This window comes from Carassius carassius, chromosome 41 (assembly GCF_963082965.1).
Source record: "Carassius carassius chromosome 41, fCarCar2.1, whole genome shotgun sequence".
Lineage (NCBI taxonomy): Eukaryota > Metazoa > Chordata > Actinopteri > Cypriniformes > Cyprinidae > Carassius > Carassius carassius.
Genome location: NC_081795.1, coordinates 13,712,482 through 13,734,392, shown reverse-complemented (window position 1 = coordinate 13,734,392; position 21,911 = coordinate 13,712,482). Strand labels below are relative to the sequence as shown.

General features: G+C 35.8%; 1 protein-coding gene across 1 annotated transcript in view; it reads right to left on the bottom strand.

The window, feature by feature from the left end:
- The window catches only part of LOC132122788 (mitochondrial import inner membrane translocase subunit TIM50), a 35,397-nt gene that overhangs the window by 10,137 nt on the left and 3,349 nt on the right, over positions 1-21,911 (bottom strand). The window contains exon 4 of the mRNA XM_059533202.1: positions 7,939-7,960. Within this exon, the coding sequence (XP_059389185.1) occupies positions 7,939-7,960 (22 nt within the window). The remainder of the gene's footprint in view (positions 1-7,938; positions 7,961-21,911) is intronic.

Below are 21,911 nucleotides of genomic sequence, written 5' to 3'. Positions count from 1 at the left end.
TAATAATTAATTATGCAACTCTGAGATCATATATGTCACCTGAGATTGTGATGTCAAGTGAATAAATGACTTAATGTATACAAACCCGATTCCAAAAAAGTTGGTACACTGTACAAATTGTGAATAAAAACAGAATGCAAAGATGTGGAAGTTTCAAATTTCAATATTTTATTCAGAATACAACAGTATTCAACAGCATGTGGTCGGCATTGTCATACTGGAAAATACAAGGTCTTCCCTGAAAGAGACGACGTCTAGATGGGAGCATATGTTGTTCTAGAACTTGGATATACCTTTCAGCATTGATGGTGCCTTTCCAGATGTGTAAGCTGCCCATGACACATGCACTCATGCAACCCCATACCATCAGAGATGCAGGCTTCTGAGCTGTGCTGATAACAAATTGGGTTGTCCTTGTCTGCTTTAGTCCGGATGACATGGCGTCCCAGTTTTCCAAAAAGAACTTCAAATTTTGATTCGTCTGACCACAGAACAGTTTTCCAGTTTGCCACAGTCCATTTTAAATGAGCCTTGTCCCAGAGAAAATGGCTACGCTTCTGGATCATGTTTAGATATGGCTTCTTTTTTTGACCTATAGAGTTTTTACTGGCAACCTCGAATGGCACGGTGGATTGTGTTCACCGACAATGTTTTCTGGAAGTATTCGTGAGCGTATGTTGTGATTTCCATTACAGTAGCATTCTTGTATGTGATGCAGTGCCGTCTAAGGGCCCGAAGATCACAGGCATCTAGTGTGGTTTTCCGGCCTTGACCCTTACGCACCGAGATTGTTCCAGATTCTCTGAATATTTGGATGATATTATGCACTGTAGATGATGATAACTTCAAACTCTTCTCTGAAAAACTCCTTTCTGATATTGCTCCACTATTTTTCGCCGCAGCATTGGGGGAATTGGGGATCCTCTGCTCATCTTGACTTCTGAGAGACACTGCCACTCTGAGAGGCTCTTTTTATACCCAATCATGTTGCCAATTGACCTAATAAGTTGCAAATTGGTCCTCCAGCTATTGCTTATATGTACATTTAACTTTTCCGGCCTCTTATTGCTACCTGTCCCAACCTTTTTGGAATATGTAGCTCTCATGAAATCCAAAATGAGCCAATATTTGGCATGACATTTAAAAATATCTCACTTTCAACTTTTGATTTGTTATCTATATTTTATTGTGAATAAAATACAAGTTTATGAGATTTGTAAATTATTACATTCCTTTTTTATTCACAATTTGTACAGTGTCCCAACTTTTTTGGAATCGGGTTTGTACAAAGCAAATTTATATCTTTAAAAGACTTATATGGACTTATGGTGTTTTTGTGACGTACCATAATTGGGAGCTGGAAAATCTCTTTTTGGGAAAAAAAACTAAAAGTACATGCTTTTTGAACAACATGAGGGTGAGTTAATAATGACAGTTGGTTCGTTTTCACACTAATATTCAAAAGTTTGGCCCGAGGTCAGTAAGATTTTTTAAAATGGTTTCTTGTTCTTAAAAAGGCTGCATGCATTTGATTAAAAATACAGTAGAAACAGAAATACTGTAAAATATTATTACAATTAAAAAAAAAACATTATTTGAATACAGTTTAAAATGTAATTCCTGTGATGGCAATGCTGAATTAACAGCAGCTCCAGTTTTTAGTGTCACAAATTTCTTATGATTATCAATGTTGAAAACGGTTATGCTGATACACTTTTTTTTTTCAGGATTAATCTTTAAACGGTATTGTAGGGTAACCATTTCTTTTATTTTCTGTATGATTTCCAAAGAAGTGTTCAGAGAAAGTTTATCCTCTTCACATCGATCTTAGTCATCTGTTTAACTCCATCCAAACTGGCACATCTGTCCCGGCATAAGTCCTTCCTTCTCCACTCGGCCAAGATCAATACCAGGGGATGAACAGTTGCTAGAACCGTTACCAAGACTGATTCAAGGCGACACTGGAAAAGTGCAAAACAACTGGGTGCACTTTGAAGAGTCTCTTGTGCTAACATTGTTTGTCAGTGTAAAAGCGAGGAGTCCCATTGTTGCTTCACAGAGGGCCTGTGGCTTTCTGGAGGGATGTCCATTCAGTCTCAGGCAAGGTGGTAGGGACAGGAAGATCAATGGCTAGGCCTCTGGATACAACAAAGGCCCCCTTTAATCCTGCACTGAGTTAGCATATGCTTCGCTAGTTTGCCAAAGGCCATTACTCAATTGCCTTTATTCCATCCCTTTCTTTGGGAGCCTCTTGCTTTTTTCCTCCCTGTCAATTGCTCCTTTCTCAAGCTGTGAAAAGTGGTCTTTATTTGCAGCCTCTTTCTCGTTGTTGTCACATGGGGATCTAACGGTCTTATGGACAGTGTACCAGGCCCCTGCTCGTGTTTTCCTTGGTCATTTACAGCTCACTGTTTGTTTTCTTTGAGTATTGGAGGCGTTTTTTGCTTGAGGATGAAATAACAAATCTGACCCACTAACCTGTTACTCCCTATAACCAGGACAACTCTACAGTCTAATTATGTTGCTTGAATTCTGTGCTTTTCTCCAAACTGATATAATTAGTGGCTGACCAATATATCTTTAAAGCCTTCCATAAATGTGTAAACACCCATATACTGTGTGTATTAGACCACTGGAATAACAATATACATTTAAACCTAAAGAGACATTTTTTTAATTTTCACTTCAAATATAAATTCAGTAAATGCTTATGGAAAAAAAAATTGGTTGAGCACGCAAAATGATTTAAGAAACTGATGCCAGTAAATGTGTTAAACAAAGATGCATTAAATTGATCAAAAGTAACTGTAATTACATTTATAACGTTAAAAGATTTGAAATAGAAATCTTTACAATAAGATACGTTTTTTTTTTCCTTGAAGGTTCACACAATTTCCACATTTTCCACAAAATATTGAACAGCACAAAATTGATAAGAAATAACACATTACAATGGTTTCTGAAGAAACATGTGACACTGAAGACTTGAGTAATGACTGCTGATAATTCAGCTTTGCCATCAGAGGAATAAACTACATTTTAACATATATTCAACTGGAAAAATATTTTTTTAATTTTAATAATATTTCACAGTATTACTATTTTTAATGCATTTCTGATCAAATAAATGCAGCCTTGGTGACCAAAAGTTTTAATAATTATTCTAATTATATAAGAATAGCAGAGTCCCAAACACAATTATAATTATTTTGACATGGAGGAACAATATCGTTTAAAATCTATTTCAGAATGATAAAATCATCGACAGCCAATCAGAATTTGAGAGTTTTAAGAACTTGCCTGATGACAAAACCACAGCACACTCTTATAATAAACCGAAAGTTATGGGCTATTGGTCTGGACGCTAATATAGTTATTGTTACAGATGTGAATGGACTGTAAGATTATACACTTTATTTTTCTTTTCCTTGAATTTTCAGGTTTCTGAGATCCATTCCTGGCAGACTAAAAAGGTTTTATTAGAGATAACAATAAGCATAATGCCTTCAAAGAAAGTGAGCTTTCACACCTGAGCATTACACAAGTCCTCCTCTTATTATTTCCTGATTATTGTTGTTATATGTTGTTTCTATCGGTTGGTGATGAAATCTTTGTGTGTTTAAGCCCAAGCAAAACAACCCCTCCTTCTGACAGATTTGCATCCACGCGTTACCACTGCAAACAAGACTACACTTGTTATTTCAGAGATCAGACCCAGGTGATTTTGGTAAACCTGTCCTTGAACTTCACTCCACACATTATACCAGTAACACAAGTATGAAACCATGTGGTTTCCAAGTTTTTAAACAAACAGACACAAAGAACTTTTTTGTCTCAGTGACCTGATCTAATTAAAACATCAATTTTGTGACTCCATAAATTATACTACTGGCCAGATGCCATCTCGTACAAATTAAGAGATGCAGGTTTTGATAGAGGGCGGGTTGGCCCAGGATGTGTATACAAGTGTCTTCCATTGAATGCCATCACTTGGCAGGGCACAAAAGGTTTTTTTGAGGCACACCGGTTTGCCTTGTCCCCTATCCCTGAGGATGGTGCCTATCAAGGGTCCGCTCTTCATCCCCACGCTGGCCTTCTGCTGTGTTAGGGAGGGTGAGCATGGGCCCAGGAGACAGAAAACCTGCTTCTCCACTCCCTTGAGGGAGTAGGTGTTTCACCTCGGTCCCTAAAGTAATCATGGCCCCTCGTTATAGCATTAAAAGCTATAAGAGCATTAGTGTTGGACAGCAGCGCTCTGGGCTCAGAGGTAATAAATCGAGGTAGGGGTGGGGGAAGGACAATTCAGGGAATGTGTGGAATTAATTACATAATTATGATAAGAGTGTGCGATCACGTAGAGGAAGCAAAAGCAGCCTGCTATCTCCATTGACATCAGCAGTGAATAAAAAGCGCAAGCGGTCTGTGTTTACCACTTTTAAGTGGCGTCTCTACTATGGGTGTGGGTTATGACGATTTTTTATCATTGAGGAAGAAATGTCTCCACAATCTGCTTTTGAAGAAATGTCGTAGTATTGTGCTACAGCGCACACTCTATCAGCTGCAGTTCTGGCGCCGCCGTCATATACTGTACAACACCACATGCATTCACAGCAGTGTTAGCTCAGCGCTAGAGTTACTCTCTCATTATTTGCATGTGCTTTTAAGTGTTTCATTTGAGATAAAAATGTATACGTGTCTGTATATTAGATGCGTGCAGGTCTTAAAGGCAGTATTAAACATGCAGCCTACTGTCATTACGGTCAAGGGATAGATCACCCTAAAATTTCATTTCTCTCATTATTATGTACTCACGGTCACGTTGTCCCAAAACTGTATTATTATTTATTTATTTATTTATTTTGTGCTGAACACTAAAGAAGATATTTTGAATAATGTGGGTAACTAAACAGTTGCTGGTCATCACTGAATTTGGTAATAAAAAAAATACTATGGAAGACACTGTGGATGTTTGGTTTTCCACATTCCTCAAAATAGCATTTATGTTCAGAAGAAGAAAGAAACTCATTCAGGTTTAAAACCACTTTTGAGTGAAATAAAACGCTATGACAGAATTGACAGACAGAATGACTAAGCTGACAGGGTTTTTTTTTGGGTGAACTATTCCTTTAACATTAATAAAACAACAAAAAGAGAAAAATCACTCACTGCACTTGACTGTAGAAATTCAATATAGTTGCTTTAGGAAACAGTTTATATAGCGTTTTATTTTTATATTTGTTCATTCAATTTCTTGAATGGTCCTGCTAAATACACCTATTGTACCTGAAAATAAGTTTGTTTTATTTGTATATGATGTGTAGTAGTAGTGTGTATCTTTGTCATTCTTATCTTTTTTTTATATACAAGATCTTTATCTTCACCCTCTTTGGCCTAAATATCTGCCATTCAATTTTTTTTTGTTAACTTAAAATGCTTTGTCTTTATAATAGGGAATTTAGTTTGGCTGTAATGCTCAAACAACTTGCAAAATAGTAAAACCAACATGACAAAGAATTGTGATAAAATCATGAATAGTGATATATATATATATATATATATATATATAAAAAACTTACTGACCACAAGCTTTTTAAAGGTAGTCAATTAAGTGAAACAGGACAGAGTTTCAAAGTCCAAAAAAAAAAAAAACCTAAAATGTACGTATTAAAAATGGACACTCTTTAAAAATTCACACTGTGTGTTTCACATGTGAAAGAAAGTAATACTGGTCTGGAACAACATAGTGGTTATTAACTCTTGAGACCCTGCGGCCTCATATGAGGATATTATATTTTTGTGAATTTCTCTGAGACTGTTCATGCCACAGTTTTAAGTCTGGATGTCCTGTACAGAGCACATTTAGGGCTTTTCAGAGATACCAAATGATTGGATGTTTCACATGACCACTCCCTCTCCTTGGTCATCAAAATGTCTGAAATTAATTTAGTGACACTCTTATGGAAATATGATCATATTTTGTAGTTATCATTTAAATCTGTCTAATTTTTAAATTATGTGTAATAAATCAACATCTCAGCAAAATGTTATGGGGTTTCAAATCAAAATATGACTTTGTTACTAAACAGGACATTGATTTCATACATGTCCTCACATGAGGACACCGGGACTAAAAGCATGTTTATTACGCATTTTTGGAGACATAACAAATGAATAGAGAAAGAAATTATATTTAAACATTCTATGAAATATTATATATTATTATGAAAATCTTGTCAATTATTACTCCCATTATTACACTTCTTTTTTCATTACATGTTGCCCCAAAAACACATTAATATGCAAATTAGATTTAGTTTATAGATACATTGTATATAATGAGAAAACCCATTAAATGGTAATTTTACACACATTTTGCAGAAAGAAAAATGGTAAATTGAATCATTCTATTATAACATAGTGGAGAATCATCTTTATACAAAGTTTGGTAAAAAAAAAATGTATCGGTGATTTAAAAAAATCTATTGATTTTGCATATGCATCTTCATTCATGTCTTTTCATTTATTTTTAAGAAATTGAGTCCCGATTTCCTCCACCGAGGACATAGCATAACTTATGAATGAAATGCATGAATGCAGAGCACAAGGCTGCACTGGGAAATCCCGTGTGCAATGCATGACATGCAATGTGCATCTGTGCTTGCAAAGTGAATGAAACTGCTTTGCAGCATTTCACACCAGCCAATAGGGGCTATTCCAGACAGGCTGGAAAGATAGAGGCAGCTAGTTAGAAAAAAAGCCACAGTTCAAAGGCTGCTCTGCTGAATTCAACTGTTTGTTACTGTTACAGTTTGCACTTTAGCTGTTTTATTAGCCATGTTTCAGGCTCTTTACATTTTAGCCATGTTTCAGGACGTTTACATTTTAGCCATGTTTCAGGCTGTTTTATGTAGACTCTACACTCCGATGTTTACATTTTCAAATAAACTGTGAAAATGTGTCAAATTAACTTTTTGTACCAATGGAGTCTATGTGTGTCATACAGTAAGATAGACCCACTGTACTCGTATGAGGACATATTTTTCTGCAAAAACTACTTCCTGTACAAAAACTAATTTTAGGTATTATACTTATTAGGTCCTACATATCCCAAATAGCAAGAACAATTATAAAATGCACACCAGGCAAACTCTCGGGTCTCAGGAGGTTAAATGGAGACTGATTTTCCATTTTTGTGTGAACTATCCCTTTAAAACTGAAAAAAGAGGCACAAGCCTCATATTTCAACAACCCACAATTAACAGTCAATGTAGCGTGAATGAAAACAATGAAACAACTGCCAATACGAACTGGCACATGCGCTACATGCCACTGGTTAAGGGGTGATCCGGGTATGTGAGAGCCTGATGGTTGTAGGGGCCATGAGCAGGGGCTCAGTCCCATGAATCACTGAACCATGATTTGGTTGTGAAGTGGGCTGACACCCACTGGCACTGGGTAAAAGGTGCTGCATGCCACCAGACATCCATCATGTGCCATGCTAACCTGTCAGATGAACAAACACACAACATGCAGACCAAAAGGGTCCTCATCTGCTAAAAAGGGCCATATGAGGGGTGAACAATACTCTGCATCCAAAAGGTCGGGGAATGAAAGCATTTCACACTTGTAGACTGAAGGTCTACAAATAATAGAGTTCTCTATTTTTGTCATGTCAACTTCCTCCTGAGCTTTGAGCTATGCATTCAGTGCCTTTAAACCCACTTAAAGTGAAACTTAACTGTCTTATCAATTAGATGAATATCTGTATGTAGGAATACAATTCCCACCAAGACAAACCCTCAGCAAAGCTTATTACACTGTTATGTCACAGTTACCCTTTAATACAGCGTAAAAATATTAAGTAAGCGCATGAAATGTTCAAATCGTTTCAAAACTGCCTCAGGGCCTTACATGTGTTCAGATGAGGGGAGGACTTACCATTATCAAACTCATCTGGAATCTGGAAGAAAAAAAAAAAGAAGAAGAGAGGTGAGATACAAGTAAACATGTTTTCAATGCACACTGGCACATCAAGTCATCACATGTGGGTATGAGGAGAGTGCCTGCAAACAAACTAGAAATACTACAACAACAAAAAAAGCAATAAAAAGTTGGAATATTTTTTTTTTGAATGACAGGTTATTTAATAACATTGCAGTAATTTTGCTTTGCGTTTTTGTTATTTTGATTCTTTTTTGTGTCTATGTTTTTTATATTCAAAAATAATTTATATTTCAGTTGTAGTGCATCACATTAAACTAAATGAAAATGAGAAATGTGGCTTTGGCAGCTAGCTAAAAATGTTTTTTGTTCAAGTTTTAGTTTAGTTAACTATAATAACCCTGCTCCACAGGACCACAGATCTATAACTGAAAATGGCACATCAGGCACAGTTAAAATACCTTTTGGCATATTACTGTCAGAGATTAAATGTTTTAATGTACTAATTTATGTTCCGAAGATGAACAAAGGTGTTATGGGTTTGGAACAACATGAGGGTGAGTAATTCATGAGAGAATTTTCATTTTTGGGTGAACTATCCCATTAATAACAATGCACTTTAGTCCACCAATAAGCACCACACCAATGAATATTCAGCTGTATCTGTCAGTAGGCTCTCCCCCTCTTGGGGTCTAGGACCACCACATGCTGCCTGCTGAGAATGGTTCACAGTACAAGGTGGGCAAAGGGGCGGTTTCTAACCTCTGTCATTCTCCTAATGCGTTCAATAATTGTACAGGAACAGCTCTGGTGCCCTCCACTGGACAAAACTGCACACAGTGCAGTTCAGCGTTCAGAAACAAAAGGCTAAGTGCTTTTTTGGGGCTGAAGGGAAAAACTCAGACTCAAGCCTCAATTTTCTGGTTCACCACATGCAAACGTCCCTCAGTTATGAATGTTTATAAATAAATGTTTTCACAATTATAAATGTGAAAACAGAAAGTATAAATAAATTTAATTAAGAACATGTTCAAAATGAAGAACTACATTCCAAATGTCTTTGACTTTCTTCTATGAAACTTTCTTCTCTGAAAAGGAAATTTGAGAAATGTCTGTGTATTTGTTAGTTTTTTTTCCTCCATGCAAGTTAAATCAATGGTTACCAGAACTATTTGGTTCCTGTACATGTTGCAAAGTGTCCCACAGAAGAAAGAAATTCGATCAGGTTTAGAGTGAAATGAGGATGAGTAAATGAGTTTAGAGTTTACATTTTGGCCTGAACTATGACTTTATGTTTCAGTCATTGCTTGCAAAGACATAATGACGACAAATAAAACAAGAAGTTATTGTTTATATTAATAAAGCCATATAAAAATAATGGATAAACTACATGGTATATGCAAGTGTGCTTCTATCAAATGAGGATGCACGCAAACATATTTTATTAATTCGCTATGACTAAGTTATTCATTTATATTACAAGCGAATCCACAACCACTGAAGATGAAAGCTCTGTAACCTGCAGAATGCACTTTGTTCATCTCTCTCTCTCTCTCTCTCTCTCATATCCATATATATATATATATATACATACATATACATATATATATATATATATATATATATATATACACATATACACACATATATATATACATATATATATATATATACATGGGCGTCAGTTTGGTTTGAAATGTGGTGGGGACAGAGACGCATTCAGAAGTGCATTTTCAGAAGTGCTGGGTACAATGATGCATTTTTTTTTCTCTTTCGCGCAGGTCATGTTTTGAAAGACGTCCTGTGTCGTATTAATGTAAATAAATAAAAATCTATACAAAAATGTGATGATGTCCGACTCGTTTTATGAAGAAGAAAGCCGTACAAAGCATTAGACATATGATATATGACCCACTAATCTGCTTCATATCATCATATAAGTACCATGTTGACAATATGACATGGCCATGACGTGGTTTAATGTACCTAAACAATGATTACCAAATTTCTCTTTCATGTTGCTTTGTTATAACCACTGAAAACGGGGGAAAAAATCTAATCCAAAATCGAGCCTCGCTCTACATTATCCCGCTTATTACATGGCTACCCACCAAATAAATCAATTTTACACAAAATATTGATTTAAAAAAGAGTTTATTGATTTAAACACGATTGTATTGCTTCCGCTAAAGAAAATAGTTCCGTCTCTACAATTAGAATCCTGCCGCGTCCATAGCAACAATCTGTTTTTAATGGCAACGGTGTTATTATCAAGAAATAAAAGACTTCATTCTACAGTGGAATTCAACCAAGCCATGTAATAATTTGATTTAATTCCCAGTACAATTTACCATATCCACACACAACACAACTTAAGCACTACAAATTTTATCAAGATTGAAAAAGCAAAAATATGTGTAGCACAGATGAACACTATTGACTATCACACCATGATCTGACTGCTCTCAATTCACAACAACATGCATCCATCCAATCTACATCAGGCATTTTGACTAAAACTTGATCCATTCCTCATCATCATCATCATCATCATCACAACTATTCCAGAATTCAGCAATAGATTCAAGCAATAATTAAACAAGATACTGACTACTCAACAATCATCTCCCCCAATACTTGCTGTATGAACGCAAACCGTAACTAGCTAATTAAGTTGGTGGCTAAGGAAGTCTAACGTAACATTAATTGCAAGAGAAGAATTAAAACAGCCGATCCCTTGTGTGCAAATGCACAAGACCTAGCCATAATACCAGCAAATCTTAATAAACATAAGTTATCGCGTCTTACCTTTGTGTCAATGGTCTGCAGACCCATGCTGTGTGTACAACAACATCCATTTGTTCTACAGGTTATCACTTTGATATGTTATAGTCCATGGCACTAGGATGCAACCTTGTGATATTGTATGAAGGCTAAATGACTTGCTCGTCTATGATACATTCGCCAGAAATTCTGGCCAATCCCAGCAAAGACTAGGTAGCCTCGTTCCCGCTCGTTCACTGTCCATTCCAAACTGTCAACTCATTTGCAAAACATTCTTTAAAAAAAAGAAGCGCGATAGTCATATAGAGAAAATAATGTTACAGTTGTTGCAGTTTTAATGAACAGAAAAGCGTGTAGCCAGCGCAGCAGCAGAACTCGAGGTTTTCAAAAAAAAAAAAAAAAAGTGGTGGGTACAAAATGACTCATGACGAAATCTGGGGGGGACACGTCCCCCCCGTCCCCCCCGAAATCGACGCCTATGTATATATATATATATATTAACTACTGACTGCACAGATTTGAAGTTATTTAAATTAATCTGTTAATGTTTCTTATCAGCAGTGAATAGTATTTGATTTGAAAGCCTTATAGGAAACATGCTAACACTGGACATGCTGAGGCACCGAAGCAAACCCCGACAGCCATTGTGGTTCACAAAAAAATATTCAATGCTGTTCTATGAGAAGAGGATTCAGCCTTAGGTCTCACGCTTTCACCTCTCTTAAGTGCCCTTCAATTAAGAACATTGCTTGTAAAAAAAATGGCACCTTAAAGCCTGGCACACTCCACACATATCTCCAACAAGGTCTTAACTACATGTGAAGTGTGCCCAGTTAGATCACTTGTCCAAAAGGCAGGCGAGCCAAAAGGGTCATTAAATCAAAGAAGTGTAGACGCCTGTGTTAAGTGTGTCCTTTAAGTCACTTGTACCTGTAGGATATTATTAAAAAGGTTTAATTCACATGACAAATGCTGGATAAACAGTCTGTTTGAAGGTTATGGCTTCGATGAAGGTTTCGGTCTTCAAAATAGTCCTTGAGATAAACTTTAGCATAAAATCTGTTACTGCCCACTGGAAATTACAACAACCAACCACTTATTTTGTAAATATAGAAACAAAGTAAAATGTGTGCTAATGTCAAATGTGTTGCCGTGGTAGATGACAAACAACCCATTCACAGCGGGCTTTCCCACACTTTACCGTTACAGGCTGAACTGGTTGAATATTCTTTTGAAAACTTTCAATAACTAAAAGACTGAGGTGCAAACAAAATCCAAAACACAGTCTGGCAATGTGACAAGACCTTCTGGCAATAAGTCTAATTAGCAAAGTCTCGCCGGTGTCTTCGACATGATAAGCGTGACTGAGCTTTGAAAGGCCTGGCACACTCCATTCACAACTCTTGCGAAATCTCAACTGCCTGAGAAGTCTGCCCATTCAAAGTGATTCGCAGCCTACAGGGTCTCCAGTGACAGACGTTTGAGGAACTCAAGCAATCTTTCCAAAGAAATACCAAAGGCCTTTACACACAGCACAATGATGTGAAAGGTAAGCCCCCTAAAGGGATGGTTCATGCAAAATGTCTTAGAGCCTAGAAAATATTGTATTGTTTTAAGATGATTGCTGATGTCAATCATATTGCCATATGACCAAGAACAGTGGAATTTTTTTTGCAGCCCCCAGATTGTTGGGATTGAGCGGACAAACTTCAGCTTACCAGCTTTGAACCACCATACTACATGACCTCTCTCAAAAAACAAAAAAACACATATATTATATATATATATATATATATATATATATATATATTATATATTTATATATATTATATATATATATATATATATATATATATATATATATATATATATATATATATATCCCTTTAGAGAAAAACAAAAGGGGTAATCAGTAAAAATTTACCATTTAGGTTTAGAGAAACTCTTAAAGAAAATTTTCAAACTGCTTTCTACTTTGGAATTAAATGTATATTATGACAAAACTAAAGTGTTTTTTAACCTTGCATGCATGTAAGCCTGTTGTAGAACAGTGGTTCCCAACCATGTTCCTGGAGGCCCCAAACACTGCAGGTTTTTCATGTCCAAGGTTTTTCAGATCATCAACTCATTAGTAGAGACTCCAAGACCTGAATTGGGTTTGTCAGACAAAGGAGAGAGGCAAAATGTGCAGTGTTGGGGGGCCTTCAGGAACGAGGTTGAGAACCACTGTTTTAGGAGACTCCCAAAACAATACTAGGAACCTTAAAATGGCATAATAAGGGAACTTTAATAGGTCTTCCGTAGGTGAACAAAGGTCTTAAGGGTTTGGAATGACATGAAGGTAAGTTATTAATGACAGAATTTAAATTTTTGTGTGAACTATCCCTCAAGTGTCCAAATTCTGTCTGGGTTCACTGTATTTGAATACCGGAAGAAGACTTACAGTACACAAGATCACAGTAAACTCAACTACAGTCGTGGCCAAAAGTTTAGTTTTTAAAAAGTTTGCTGCTAAACTGCTTTTAGATCTTGGTTTCAGTTGTTTCTGTGATGTACTGAAATATAATTACAAGCACTTCATACGTTTCAAAGGCTTTTATCGACAATTATATGACATTTATGCAAAGAGTCAGTATTTGCAGTGTTGGCCCTTCTTTTTCAGGACCTCTGCAATTCGACTGGGCATGCTCTCAATCAACTTCTGGGCCAAATCCTGACTGATAGCAACCCATTCTTTCATAATCACTTCTTGGAGTTTGTCAGAATTAGTGGGTTTTTGTTTGTCCACCCGCCTCTTGAGGATTGACCACAAGTTCTCAATGGGATTAAGATCTGGGGAGTTTCCAGGCCATGGACCCAAAATTTCAACATTCTGGTCCCCGAGCCACTTAGTTATCACTTTTGCCTTATGGCACGGTGCTCCATCGTGGTGGAAAATGCATTGTTCTTCACCAAACTGTTGTTGGATTGTTGGAAGAAGTTGCTGTTGGAGGGTGTTTTGGTACCATTCTTTATTCATGGCTGTGTTTTTGGGCAGAATTGTGAGTGAGCCCACTCCCTTGGATGAGAAGCAACTGGACTGATGGTAGCGCTCACCTTTTCTTCTCCGGACAAGCCTTTTTCCAGATGCCCCAAACAATTGGAAAGGGGCTTCATCGGAGAATATGACTTTGCCCCAGTCTTCAGCGGTCCATTCACTATACTTTCTGCAAAAGATCAATCTGTCCCTGATGTTTTTTTTGGAGAGAAGTGGCTTCTTTGCTGCCCTTCTTGACACCAGGCCATCTTCCAAAAGTCTTGGCCTCACTGTGCGTGCAGATGCGCTCACACCTGCCTGCTGCCATTCCTGAGCAAGCTCTGCACTGGTGGCACTCCGATCCCGCAGCTGAATCCTCTTTAGGAGACGATCCTGGCGCTTGCTGGACTTTCTTGGATGTCCTGAAGCCTTCTTTACAAGAATTGAAACTCTTTCCTTGAAGTTCTTGATGATCCTATAAATTGTTGATTTAGGTGCAATCTAAGTAGTCACAATATCCTTGCCTGTGAAGCCATTTTTATGCAACGCAAAGATGGCTGCACGCGTTTCTTTGCAGGTCACCATGGTTAACAATGGAAGAACAATGATTTCAAGCATCACCGTCCTTTTAACATGTCAAGTCTGCCATTCTAACCCAATCAGCCTGACATAATGATCTCCAGCCTTGTGCTCGTCAACATTCTCACCTGAGTTAACAAGACGATTACTGAAATGATCTCAGCAGGTCCTTTAATGACAGCAATGAAATGCAGTGGAAAGGTTATTTTGAGATTAAGTTAATTTTCATGGCAAAGAAGGACTATGCAATTCATCTGATCACTCTTCATAACATTCTGGAGTATATGCAAATTGCTATTCTAAAAACTTAAGCAGCAACTTTTCCAATTTCCAATATTTATGTAATTCTCAAAACTTTTGGACACGACTGTAGATAAAACTATAGTCATTTTGTGACAATGAACTTTAATCATACTTTTAGTTCTTCAAAGAGAATAGGGATATAACGATTCACTCAACTCACGATTCGATTTTGATTTCCCAATTCGATTTGATTCATGATTTATATTTTATTTTCTTATTTTTTTTTTTACAAAATTTGATTTAAGACAAATTATAAATTAAATGTGTCCTTTTATTATTGCTTGAACAAAATGCTGCATTAAAAAAAAAAAAAAAAATTAAATACAGTAGATGGCCATCCAGAGTGTGCTTTCTACTTCAGCCACCGCGTCTGCAATGTGCATTTGCAGCTTTTGACTGCTGAGTGGCGTTTTAACCACAAGTTATCAAACAAATGCATCAAAGCACATTTTTGCAAATAGCAATCAGCTTTGCCTCGCAGATGTGTTACATTTGAGTGCTGCAGTTGGGGAAAATGAAAGAAAAACACTGTAGTTAATATATTTAATATTAACAGATGATTTTAATTAAACCTGGCCACGATTTAGCTAAATCACTGAAACTGAAAAGAATGGAAGGATTAATAAAACGGCCTCACGTTTAAACTCAAGTTCTCTCATTATAATAAACAAAGTGCACATGATGTAAAAAAGAGCTTCATTAATTGACAACTTCAGTGATTTTAAAGGGAGTCGCCTTTACTTGCTTTTATACAGTTTAAGTAAAACTAAAAAAAAAAAAAAAAAAAAAAAACCCTGCAGCCGCATTTAAATGCAGTGAATACTATTCCTTAAAATATCAAAGTGCAAGATTTGTGCGGCGCGCGTGATGCTGAGTGTGACACGCAACATTTATTCTTATTCGTCTACATATTTTATCTTCATTACAAATCTTGTTTGGTTTATTTTGTATAATTACATGTAAAAAATAATTTACTTTGTAATGCATATGCAAAATGTGAAACTGCAATCTTATTCACAGTCTATAGCATTTTATAATTATTTGTACAATAATATTTAACTAAACCTGCTTTGTATCTTTATTATTTACTGCGAGAGAGAGAGAGAGAGTCATGTATCCATTTAATCTTGATCAAGAACACTAATGATCAATGATTTGGAGCGACATCTGTGTTAGATCATTTGTAGATCGGTTGCAGACTTGTGAAGATTTATTTTTAATGCAGAGCCCATACTGTAACCTAAAAGAAATGTGATCTATTACTATTCATATAACACTATAATAATATAGCACTCGTATATTATTGCTCTTTTGTTGGTTTTGATTGATTCTATTGTCCTCATTTGTAAGTCGCTTGTATAAAAACATCTGCTAAATAACCTAATTTAAATAAAATGTAAATAAAACAACTTACATTTTTAAACATGCCACAAATCAAATAAATAACACAATTAAAGAGCGCTCTATGCTGCTTGTTGTAGACTACAGGAGCACTGAGCAGCATCTCTGGCAGCATAGAGCGCCCTCTCGCGGCTGTAGACGGTAATATTTTCTGTTAGTTCATTTCTCTTGGTTCATGTCAAATTAATTTTGATAAGTCGCACCTGACTATAAGTCGCAGGACCAGTCAACCTATAAAAAAAAGTGTGACTTATAGTCCGGAAAATACGGTATATCAGTATTCGGTACCGATACCACTGAAAATCCACGGTTCTCGGTACCAATTTCGGTACCAAAGCAAAACACAAAAATATGCTAATTTAAAAAAAAAAAAACTTTTTAGCACTAAAAATAAAACCAATGCCATTCTTTATACTTATTTACAATTGTGTTTAAAGTTTTTCTACAAGTTATATAATTATGAAAAACAGTAAACAAGTTTCACCCAAATTTAATTTGTATTTTAATTTATGAAATTTAAACATTTTATTTTTGGTAAATAAAGGGGATTTGCTATTAAAATTAAAACATGGAAGAAATATTGTGATTTATTTCTTTAAAAAAATAAAGTTTTATAAATTTTTTCAACAGTAGTAGCAGTATCACATACATTTTACTAAATAATAGTAATATTTCTAGCACAATGCCTTTATGTAAAAATTTACTTTTAGGCCTAATGAATGCATATTTGTCATTTAAACTGAACTTAAGACTGGTGGTGATGCTTAAGATATTTTTGGTCATTGAGGGTTTCTGTAAAAAAATAGTAATAGATCATATTAATTATTATTAAAAGATAATACTACTACTAATTCTACTATCATACTAATGTATATACAATTTAACTTTGACAAATTCCATGACTGTCCATATTAAAATGTAAGTTTCATTTTCATGACTGGATTTTGAGATTCCGTCCTCGTTTTCTGCTTCACGGAAATCATAGCGCTGAACCGGGTTTGAACGGGACCTCGGTACTACCAGTACTTAAAGAAACCTGGTGCCGTCACATTTAAATTTTTTTAGTACCAACTGGTACTGAAGTACAGGGTCTTTTGACAACACTAGAGGCAACTAGAGCCCGACCGATATGGATTTTTGGGGGCCGATGCCGATATTAACTCGAAAAGAGCCGATTTATAAGGCGATATTTTGATTTTAAAAATAATCTGGATATTAGACCCATTTCCTATAAACTGCATTTACACAACATTCAATAGCAAAATATCTGCCTGTTCTATGTATGTGGGCTGTATAAACCATTTTCCAGAAAGGACTATGTTAAAAAAAAGCCTTAGATTACAGTCTCAATGACTAAACAATTGCACATCAAAAGTATATATTTTTTAATGATCAAAAAACAGTCTGGTTTTAAACATTTAACACTTTTACTTTCTTCCAGTTGAAGCTGGTTTTAACAGTCTGTGTGTGTACTGTAAATAAATTATAATACTAAAGTTAAAGTATTTGCAGAAGTAGTCCCACACTTTGCTGCTACAGCATTCACCTTTTTCAGCCATCTGTAGGCAGAAAGAGAGACGGAGAAAGAATAAGCATGTGTATTAATAATATCACCATGTATCATTACTCATGTCATCAGAATTATAATAATAATAAACTGGGATCTCCTACATAGGCAAAAATGAGAAATATATATATTTTTTTATTTGTCAAGCAATAGGTATTACCTACTTATATTTAACAATATTATTTCAACATTTTCCTGTTATGTCTGTAAAGCTGCTTTGAAACAATATGTAAAAAAAAAAAAAAGCGCTTGTTCAGCTCACATTTATTTACATGTCCCCTCTGGTTTAATCATTTCTGACGCAGCTACTGTAGTTACTGTAACTACACTATATTTGCTCTCACAGACACATTCACAACAGACCCGTATATCTTCTCCTCTTCTCTTTGTGCAGTCTGAATCAAAACATCGTCTTGCCTACTATTACCGGAAGATTACGGAATCAATTCGAAGTTGAATGGTTAACGTTAGTGTCATGAACACACCGCTGTCAATTTTGAGAAGAACCACCTTCAAACAAGTTAATAGCAAGCATTTAAGGGGCCTGCTAAAAAGGAAGCTATTAGCGTTAGAGTAACGTAACCAGCCTGAATTCACCAAATTGTTCTCTGGACCTGAGGGTAGCCTCTTCTTCCTTGCTTCTCTCTTAATTCTCATCAGCAGGACTAGCGCTATCGCTCGCTTCTTACAACGGGACAGATACATGTTTGCTGCTGACCGAAAGGAGGAGGAACAGACTATGAAAGAGCTCCCGCTAAACGTTTTTAAAACCCCGCCTACGCCATAGCGCAGCGCAAATCGCGTTGTATCTGAAGGGCAACGCTGAGCCCAGCGGCAAGCACCGTGCATACCGCGTACTGTGTGAAAGGCCCAATTACGCGGTCATTATGTGGGAAACACACCGCAATAGAATAAGAATAAGTTAAACGCTAACGTTATAGTTTGACCTCCTATTAACGTTCGCGCTCTTCCACTGATAAACATGGTATTAGCTTTGTGGCTAATCTAATATAGCAATGCATTAGCGGCTGTAAGTGATGTTACAGAATATTTAGAAGTAATAATGATAGGACCGTTAGCTAGAACTACCACACAGTTTTTATATACAGGGTATGAACTAAATCTACAATCATTTCACATGACGAACGACAGACTCACCGTCAAAACAGTTGATCGCTTTCTTCTGTAGTGGACTTCTGGCGCTGTTGTTAACTCTGGAGCTGCAGAGCTCCCTCTGGTGGGCACACTATGCAACACTCATAACATGAGTGAAGCATGAGACTCTGTTTCTCATGTTTCATCGGCCGTTATAAATGCCGATGCCGATTTAAATGCAATTAGCTTATATTGGCCGATAATATTGGCCGGCCGATATATCGGTCGGGCTCTAGAGGCAACCATTGCATTTTAATCATGATTCAAACAAATATGCTGCAAACATGCAACATTAGCAGTTTTTAATCTAAATTAGAATGTATAATTTTGAAATTTGATGCAAAAACAGAATGGTTTGACTTAGGGCTGGGCGATATATAAAAAAAAATGATATCTCGATATTGTCAAAATTTTTACGATATTCGATATATATCTCGATATGTTTGCATTTGCATTTAAATAATACAAAATAAAACATAATTTTCTTTTGCCCATTAAAAAAAATAATAATAATAATTTAGATTAAACATCTAATTTAAGCAGTTAAAAAATCTAGACCAAGAGATCACTTACTGCTTTTTATTAAATGAATACATGTAGGTCTATATGTAACTGAAGCAGTGCAAATTAAGTAACAGTTACAGAAAGTGCATTCTGTCAACTTTTTAGTGCATGCAATTCACGATTTAAACTATGCAATTGGGATAAGTATTTTATTTTAATTTTTTTTTACAAGTTTTTAAGCTAAGAACACAAGTCTTTCAACTGTCTGCGGTTTTAAGAGAAGCTCTGTGGCATGAAACTATGTTCCTACTGACACTAAAAACCCTCTTAGATGGGGAGCTAGTTGCTGAAGCACATATTTCTTATATATAAATATATATACATGAATACCAAAGACTTTTGCATTCTCTCAGTCTATATTATGGAAACTGGTAAACATATCAGTGAAATTCCCCAATAGTAATTCCAAATGGCCATAGCCTATGTTTCTCTATTCAAACATCAGCGGTCGAGTAAGTGCATTTATTTTGCGATCACAAATGCAAACAATACAGTTGAGATCTCACGACAGAACACAGACCGGCTGAACGACGCTTTCATTAGATCGCTCAATTCCAGCTTGTTAGTGTTTTCAGATTATCGGCGGCGGCTCTTCCGCAATGAGGAGTGAGCACGTGCGCATGGTTGCCAGATTGCTTAAAATAAGCAAACACCGGGCAGAAAATGTATCCTTGTAACAGTGGAGCTCTGATTCGGAGATTTAAACTCTTGTTATCTGGCAACCGCTATCATTAAAGCTCTCGTAGTAGAGGGGCGTAGAGCAGTCAGCAGTTAAAGGTTCCTTTTTTGGACATTCGGCGCATTCTTTTGGGAAAGTATGCTTAAATTTGAAATATTCGATATTCCCGATATATTCAAATTGTACATCGTCGTCAAAATTATTCCGATATTATCGCTAATATTCAATATATCGCCCAGCCCTAGTTTGACTTCAGTTTTGGAAGACTATACATAAAAAATATCTGCATAAGATGCAGATTCACTCTCTGCCAGCAGGTGGCGCTTAAAGCGTTTCCTTGGTTTCTGCTTTATACAAAACTGTGCTGCAGTTATGAACTTCTAATATGCATTATACAGAGGCAAGATGAAAAGAAAAAAATACCATCTAAACTTTTCTAAAGACAGTAAGTTCACCTCAGACATGCATTCATATAAACTCTGACCCATAACTGAATCGCAATTTGTTTTGCATTTCAACCGATTTTAATCATCACATATTTCCAACCGGCTCGCAGTTAATCATTAGATCCCTAAAAGAAAGTCAATTTTATCATTTGCTTAAACAAGCATTTTAATTTATTTTATTCACCTGCATATGGGTTTGTTCATTTAAGCATGTATTTACATTTGTCAGGAGTTCATATTTGCCAACTATTTTATTAGCTACTTTGAGTGGTAACTAAAACAGTTATGTGGTTTTCATGGGAGTTAAAATTAAGACTGTAAACAAAACAGGTTTTTGGTCTTTTTGTTTAAAGTTGCAGTGTGTAAATTTCAGCTGCATCTAGCGGTGACGTTGCGAATTGCAGCCAACAACTCAGTCCCCCGCTCACCCCTCCCTTTAGAGAAGCTAAGGTGGCGGACACAGGTAAAGATGTCATCGGTAAAGACAGCAGAGAGCAATGAGATTTCTTAAAGGTAAATCAAGGAATTATATTTACATAATTATTCAATAAATCAATGTTATTGCGAATGTTAATGTACTTGTTCATCATTGTGTCAGTGTTTTATTCGCAAAAACAACAAAGTGACGAAACGCGCTCTGTAGAGCAGTTTGTCTGTTTAGGGCTACTGTACAAACATGGTGGAGACTTCCATGTAAGGGGACCCACGGTGTATGTAGATAGAGGTAATAAAAACATAACGGTCCATTAAGAAAGGTCACCTCTGAAAAAACAAACATGAATTTACAACTGAACAATGGTATATGCAGTATGAATAATAGTAACTGAAATTAGCCTAGATTAATAAATGCTGTCAAAAAAAGATGTTCATTACTAGTTGAATTGGGTAAACATGATACCCAATGCATTAAATAATGTTAACTAATTTAATCTTATTTAAATATTTTCAGCACTAAATTTAGGTTAATGTAATGTTGCTCATAATTTGTCTATCCACAACAATTTTGCAGTCCATTTACAGGTGTAAATAATAATTAGTTTTTAGAGCTAACATATCTTTATGACAGAAAGAGTTAAGAAACTGAGGCATATAATTATATATAAAAACACATAGTAATACACCACAGTTCGGAGTATTTTTTTTAAATTTAATTTTCTTAAAATTAATACTTTTATTAAACAAGGATGCATTAATATACTAACATTCATCAAAAGTGACAGTAAAGACACTTATAATGTCTCAAACGATTTCTTTTTTTTTTTTATAATTTTTTTTTTCTTTTGAACTTTCTATTTATCAAATATTCCTGAAAAAAAAATTATATATTTACACAAAAATATAAAGCAGCACAACAGTTTTCTTGATTAATGGCTGCTGAAAATTCAGCTTTACCATCACATGAATAAAGTACATTTTAAAATATCTAAAAATTGTAATAAAAAAAATAGCTGTTTTACTGTATTTTTGATCTGCTTT